General features: G+C 55.7%; 1 protein-coding gene across 1 annotated transcript; it reads left to right on the top strand.

Annotated features, from left to right (window-relative positions):
* The first annotated feature begins 345 nt into the window (after nt 1-345).
* LOC310922449 (PDZ domain-containing protein 11) lies at nt 346-3224 on the top strand. The gene is made up of 6 exons (XM_083883021.1): nt 346-453; nt 573-656; nt 1117-1173; nt 1605-1703; nt 1789-1849; nt 2485-3224. Exons 1-6 carry the CDS (start codon nt 367-369, stop codon nt 2517-2519), a joined length of 423 nt encoding a protein of 140 aa, XP_083739147.1. The 5' UTR covers nt 346-366; the 3' UTR covers nt 2520-3224.
* The last annotated feature ends 3441 nt before the right edge of the window (nt 3225-6665 follow it).

Genomic DNA, 6665 nt, shown 5'->3' with positions numbered 1-6665 from the left:
GGGACTGACCTGGAACCGCCGCGGGACTGACCGGAACCGCCGCCACCCGTCCGAATGGCGCCGCCGCAACGGCCACGGTTCAAACCTGGCCGCGCGCCGCCACGGCCAATCACCGAGCGGGGCGGAGCCTCGGCCAATCGCGGGGCCTTGCGTCACCGAGAGGCAGGGCCTCAATCAATCGCAGAGCTTGGCGTCAGGCGGGGGCGGGGTCAACCGAGAGCGGGGGTGCGGCGGCGCGAGGGGCGGGGCGGAACCAATGGCGTGCGGGTGCGTCAGGCTGAGGGGCGGGCCGAGGGGCCAATCTCAGCCAATCGCGGCGCGATACGTCACCGGCGGGGCGCGGCCGGGGCGCGGCGGAGCGGCAGCATGGAGGGCCGGGTACCCTACGACGACTTCCCGGTGGTTTTCCTGCCGCCCTACGAGAGCCCGCCCGCCTGGGTCCCGCCGCACGAGGTCAGCCCGGGGCGGGGGGAGCGGGGGACGGCCCGGGGATGGTGGTGGCGGTGGCGGGGCCTCGCAGGGCGGGGGGAGCCCGGCCCGGCCCCGGCTGAGCCGCCGCGCGTCCCCCGCAGCGCGTCTATCACCCCGACTACAACAACGAGCTCACGCAGTTCCTGCCCCGCACCATCGTCCTCAAGAAGCCGCCCGGAGCGCAGGTGAGGCGGGCGGCGCCGGCCCGGCCCTGCCCGAGTGCGGTGTCGCCATCCCTGACGCGGTTCCCGGAGGTTTTCCTGATAAAAAGGGCGCTGGGATTGCGTTATTCCCAACCGGCAGCGCCCTGGGAACGTGGGGCGGGCGGGGTGGCAGATTCCAGCGCGGTGGGCAGTGGAGGGATTGTTCCCGATGGGGTATCCTGGGATGTGGAGCTGGTGGAGGATGGGAGCGAGGCCCCTCAGGTGTGCCCAGTGGCAGGAATTAGGATGGAAGGCCTGGTGCTGCTGCCTGGCTGAGCACTGCAGCATCCACGCCTTGGGTCCATCCCGGAGACATTGCAGGGAGGAGGGTTCTGGGGAACTGGAAGGGCCCTGGACAGGGAGAAGTCCTGGGGAATGGAAGGAGAACTTGCCCAAGGGAAGGGTCCTGGTGACTGCATCTCCCTGCTGGTTTTTCCCACAGCTGGGCTTCAACATCCGAGGAGGAAAAGCCTCACAGTTGGGAATCTTCATCTCCAAGGTGTGTCCGTCCATCCCTGTGCCGTTCCCTCCCGGATCCTGCCTGTGCCAGTGGGAGCAGCTGAGCCGGCCGGCTGTGCAGGGGGGGCTCTGCCTGCCTCACACCCCCTGAGCTTGGGGCTGGGAATTACCACAAAGCTCCCAGAGCATCCTGCAGCACTCCCTTGTAGCCCTGGTTCGTGCCTGAGATGTTTGGTTTTCTGAAATTCCTTTCCCAGGGAATTTTCTGTAAACAAGAGACATGTTTTGGTAACGGCAAAATTATTTACAAAAAATTCCCTGGGAAAGGAATTTCAGAAAACCAAACATCTCAGGCACGAACCAGGGCTACATTCCCTGATCTCTTCCCAGCCCCTGGAATTGCTCCCTGGGGCAGTGTGGGAGGGGAGCTGTGTGAGATCCACTGCTGCCATCCCTGCTCTCCCTTCCCAGGTGATTCCCGACTCGGATGCTCACAGGGCGGGGCTGCAGGAGGGGGACCAGGTGCTCTCAGTGAACGATGTGGATTTCCAGGACATTGAGCACAGCAAGGTGAGCGCTGGGATGGGGAATCCACCTCCTTCCAGGCCCTCAGCCCAGCACAGAACCCTTGGAGTGCTCTTTCCCTGTTTCCCAGGCAGTGGAGATCCTGAAGACGGCGCGGGAGATCACGATGCGTGTCCGGTACTTCCCCTACAGTAAGTGCCCAGTCCTGGAAAGCTCCTTGGGAAGCAAACTTCCATAAATCCCTGCCCATTCCACCCAAGTTTAGCAGCCCAAGATCACTGACTGTTGGTTTGGGATCAGGATAATGAGGCCTGGCCTCATCTGCCCATGTAGGAAAACCCGGAGAGCAGGAAGGTGGGATGGTTGGGGAGTGGAAAAGTTAATTTAGAGCTCATAAGTTTAAGCTAATTATCCTTGAATAACATAGGAATGAGTTCTGGCATAAGTGCCAGTGGTGGTTATCCCTCCCTAAGGATGTTTGAACTGGGAGTGAAGGGAAAGACTGGGTTCACTCCCAGTTTTTGCTTCTGCACCCATAAAGTTCCAAGATTTAAGGGATTAAAAAAAGGGAGAAGTCAAGCCAAACAAGGATTCTTCATAAAATGGAAAGTGACCACCAAGAAGGAAAAGAGAAGGAGTAAGGGAAGAGGGGGTTTCAAACAAATAATTTCAAGCAAATAGTTTTGTTCTAAAAGCCTAAAAATCACTTGAAATGACTGGTGGGGGTGCAGAGGGTCTCAAACACTGCCTCCACTTGGGAATGTGTGTTTTCCTGAACGGTTTTGGTAACTCTCCTTGGCCATCCTCTCTTGTCCCTCCCTGGCAGATTACCAGCGGCAGAAGGAACGGACAGTTCACTAACAGGGAGCTTCATCCTGCCAAAACCTCTCCACTCCTTTTTCCCAGCGTCTGAGATGACTCCTCACGTTTCAGCTTTCACTGGAGGCACCTCTGTCCTGCACAGGATCAGCTCTTTCCCACGTGGAGAGATGCCAAGGGGCTCATTTGGCTGGAAGATAGATGGGGATTGAGGCTGTGCTCCTGCAAATGGGTGTTGGGAAAAGCTGGTGTGAAGTGGGTGTTGGGGGATAGCTGCTCCATCAGGATCCAGATTTTAGCAAGACTTAAATAGAGTTCTGAGCTGGTTCTGGATCCCTTGATCCTCGGTCCCTGGTTGTTGAGCATTCCTGAGCAGAGCATGGGCATTGTCCTCCGGGAAATTCACCTGTTCCACTCTCTTGCGCCATGGAATTCTTTCCTTCTCTGTCCCACCTCTCCTCTGCATTGCTGGGTTTGCTGGGAACTCCAGGAGTAAAATCCAGCCCCATTCCATGCACAGCTTTGGCTGTTGGTGGCTCTTTGCTGATAAACCCCCCACAACATAAAGCTGGGATGTTTGGAAGTGTTAGTTACCAAGGAAACCTGTTAATTATCGGCATATCCAGGGGCAAATGCCTGGTGGGATCACATTGTAATAGGACAGCCCTGGCTCTGGCCTTCTATTCCTTGTGGTGTTTTTCACTTTTTCTGTAAAAACAATCAATAAATCAAGTACAGCAGCCTGAATTCAGTTTATTCTCACTCAGGAAGTCTGTGTGGAGGTTGGGATGTACCCACCATTAGCACCATTCCAAGGAAATGCTGGGACAAGGCTCAGCTCCAGTCACCCTTGCAGCCTGCAGGAGAAAATTTGGGATCTGCTGCTGTTTCAGGGGCTTTTTCCACTGGCCCTGCTGAAAATCAGCCCCTGATTAACCTGGAGTGTGTTCCAGCACTGCCAGGGAAGGAGCAAGGCAGGATTTTGGCTGTGGTGGCACCAGCACAAGTCCAGGAACAGGGCAGGACACTGAGCCAGGCTGGGAGTGAGGAAAAGACACTGGAAAGAGGTTTTCACTCAGAATTAAAAATTAGCTTTTCCACCAGGGGAATGAACATTCTAGAAGCCCTGCAATATCCTGGGAAGGGGAAGGAGATCTGCTGGATCACTCCTCTGGCCTCACACTGGTTTCCCAGAATCTCCCTGCTCCGTAGGGAAAGAGGAGCTCTTTCCACAGGGAGCTGCAGATAACAATTTCAACGTTGAATTTGTCCCTCCTGCTTCAGAGCTTTCCCTGGCAGGAGCTCCAGGAACGTCTCCCCTGCCCTGGGCAATTCCTCCTAGGGAATGACTCAGGTGTTTTCCTGCTGACCTGGCTGACAGGAAAGAGTGGATTCTTTCCCAAGGCACATTCAGCTCTTGGGTATGTTAATTAGCAAAGCATTAAGGACCAGAGTCCATTTCATCCTCCAGCACTCGAGCAGTTACTGATTCCTGCTGGGAAAACAACAGCTCCAGCCACACTGGGTGTTTTTAGTGACAAAACTGAGATGAGAGGCACAAATTTATAAAATCATGGAATGGTTCGGGTGGGATGGACCTTAAGGATTATCCAGTGCCACCCCCTGCCATGGGCAGGGACACCTCCCACTATCCCAGGTTGCTCCAAGCCCTGTCTAACCTGGCCTGGGACACTTGCAGGAATAAAGGGAGCAATGCCAGAGGTTCAGGCTGCAGGGAAGCAGCACTAGCAGAGGTCCTGCAGGTCCTTCTGGAGCAGCAGGATCAGTCCCAGGTGTGTTGCAGGGCAGGGCTCACCTGAGGGCTCCAGGAGCTGCCTGCTCTGGCTGCATTGAGAGTCATGTTTGGATCCACAGGGTCCTGTTGTTATCCCAAAGTAGGGATCCTTCTTCCCAAGCTTTGGTAACTTCCCCTGGGGCTGAGATCACTGAAGCACGTACAGCCCTAACCCTCAATGAGGCAATTCCACCCACTTGTTCTTCCAACACCTGGACATCACTTCCCGCTCATTGATGCTCAATTTATTAGATTAATTTTTTTTCTGATTAGGCTTTAAAGTAACAAAGATCAAATGTCAGAACTGCCTGAGAAAATTATTACATGTTCCATATTTTGCAACAATGTCAGCAAAGTCTCCTCCGCTTCCTCTGTACTTCCCCCTCCTCCTCCATCCTTTTTTCCTCGCTCCTCCCTCTTTCTCCCTCTGTCCCTCCTGCTCCATTCTTTCTCCCTCCTCTGTGCTTCCTTCTCCATTTCTCCACCTCTGTCCCTCCTCCTATGGTCCTTCTTTCCTCATTCATCCTTTCTCCTCTATCCCTCCTCCTCTTCCTCCTTCATGCCTCCTGCTCTATCCTTCCTCCTCCTCGGTGCCTTCCTCCCCTCGTCCTCAGGACAGGAATGTCACACCTCAGAGCGAACCCCTTTTAGTCCCCCAGCCCCTGTGCGGTAGCAGGAGAGCGCAGTGTTGGTGAAATAACTTTATTTATTTAGTGATACACTGTGGCTGTGTCACACAGTCCTTACTCAGAGTTACAGTCACACTTACTCGCTACAGCTACAAGACAGCAGGGCCGGACACACGGCAGGAACACATCCAGAAAAACAGTGGGAAGGGAACTATTGGATTCCACTAATTACCCCCCGCCCCTAATTGGGGTCTCCCCCCTCCCGCCCCGGTCCGTGACTCGAACAACACGAAGGGACAGCAGAGCTGCCTGTGAGGAGGGACAGCAACACCTGTTCTACAGACACGGACACCGACACCAGCAATTCCCACAATGGGCTATGTACAGGGAATGGGATCAGCTTCCCGAGGGGCGGGGAATGGGGAGTCACATCCCAGCTTCCTCCTGCAGCCAGCTCGCCCGGAGGGGAAGGGACTCTGGGGACCTCGGTGACCTCCTGCCAGGCCAGGGCTGTCCCTTCCCACCCTCAGGTGCACACACGGTGTCAGGGATTGAGGGACACCCTGCCAGGGGAGGAGAGGGAGTGTCACTGACCCCTCCCACCCCAGCGTGGTCACACTGTGGTCACTGTCCTACCACAGCATCCTCCACGTCACATAGGCCAGGTGGGGACAGGACAGCAGACCTCTCCTCTTTGCCAGCAACTTTTTGTGGACCCAAAACCCCAGGAAATCTCTGTAAAGCTCTATGAAATAGTTCAATACCAGGTGCTGAGAGAAAGGAGGCACTTCCCAACCTCCAAGGCTGGGGAGTGACACCAGAATTCCCTTCAGCAGCATCCAACCCTCCAATCCTCCACACACCGTGACAGGAATTCCCTGCCACTGCTCCCCCCCAGTTTTGGCAAAGGTTGAAACTTCCCCAGGAGTGAAACAGCTGCTGGTCCCATCCCAGAGCTCTGCTCCAAGGGCAGAGGCAATGGGAATGATGCCATCAAGCAGCAACCTGGCAATGAGAATGGAATGTTGCCCTTCCCTCTGCTGTGGCTCTCCTGCTCCGCATGAGTAGCTCCCATGATGAGGAACAGGAGGATGGAGATCAGTGAAGGAGCCCGAGGAGCATCCATGACTCCCAGAGCAGGTATTGCCCCTGCAGTGATGGATTCCAGGTCATTGTTTGCTTTCAGAATCCCTGGGGATCTCTCCCCACCCAGCCTCGGGCTGCAAAGCCTCTGTTCTCTCCTCCTCCCCCATGTCTCCAGCCAAGACTCACTGATACCCCTCTGGATGGGAAGAGATTCCAGCCAAGGGGAGCAGGCTCTGGGATGTCCTTGCCACACAAACGGGAGCAACAAGGCCAAAGGTCTCAGAGTTTAGGGCTTTCCAGGGCCCTGTGTGACACGAGGGGCAAAACTGGGAAGTTGTGAGCAAGAGTTAGCCAGGATCATCCACAGAAAGGAGAAACCAGGGAGCTCGTGGGGTGTGTGCCCTGCGGGAAGCAAAGCCTGGGAACAGGGAACCTGCAGAGTCCAAAAAGGCAAGTCCAAGTGACTGGTTTAAGTTTAAGGAGCAGCCTTTTACCAGAGGAAGTGGGGATGCAGGACACGGGGCTGGAGAGGGCAGGGGGAGGATGCAAGGCAGGAGGGAAGGTGGAAAACCCACCCCCCAAAGCTTCATTTTTGTCTTCCCTAACTCGGCAGCTTTTCCATGGCATTCACAAGATACATCTGAGCGGGGTGGCTCCAGGTGGGAACAGGGGGAGAAA

The sequence above is a fragment of the Zosterops lateralis genome (genome assembly GCF_965231275.1).
Source record: "Zosterops lateralis genome assembly, chromosome: Z".
Classification (NCBI taxonomy): domain Eukaryota; kingdom Metazoa; phylum Chordata; class Aves; order Passeriformes; family Zosteropidae; genus Zosterops; species Zosterops lateralis.
Note: the sequence above shows the minus strand (reverse complement) of the source record. Positions and strands in the feature narration are given on the sequence as shown.

Excerpts from the sequence above, each read along its gene's own strand:
- LOC310922449 (XM_083883021.1), top strand. The coding sequence starts at position 367 with ATGGAGGGCCGGGTACCCTACGACGACTTCCCGGTGGTTTTCCTGCCG. Across the intron at positions 657-1,116 it reads AGAAGCCGCCCGGAGCGCAG|CTGGGCTTCAACATCCGAGG; the intron begins GTGAGGCGGGCG and ends TTTTTCCCACAG. Across the intron at positions 1,850-2,484 it reads TGTCCGGTACTTCCCCTACA|ATTACCAGCGGCAGAAGGAA; the intron begins GTAAGTGCCCAG and ends CCTCCCTGGCAG.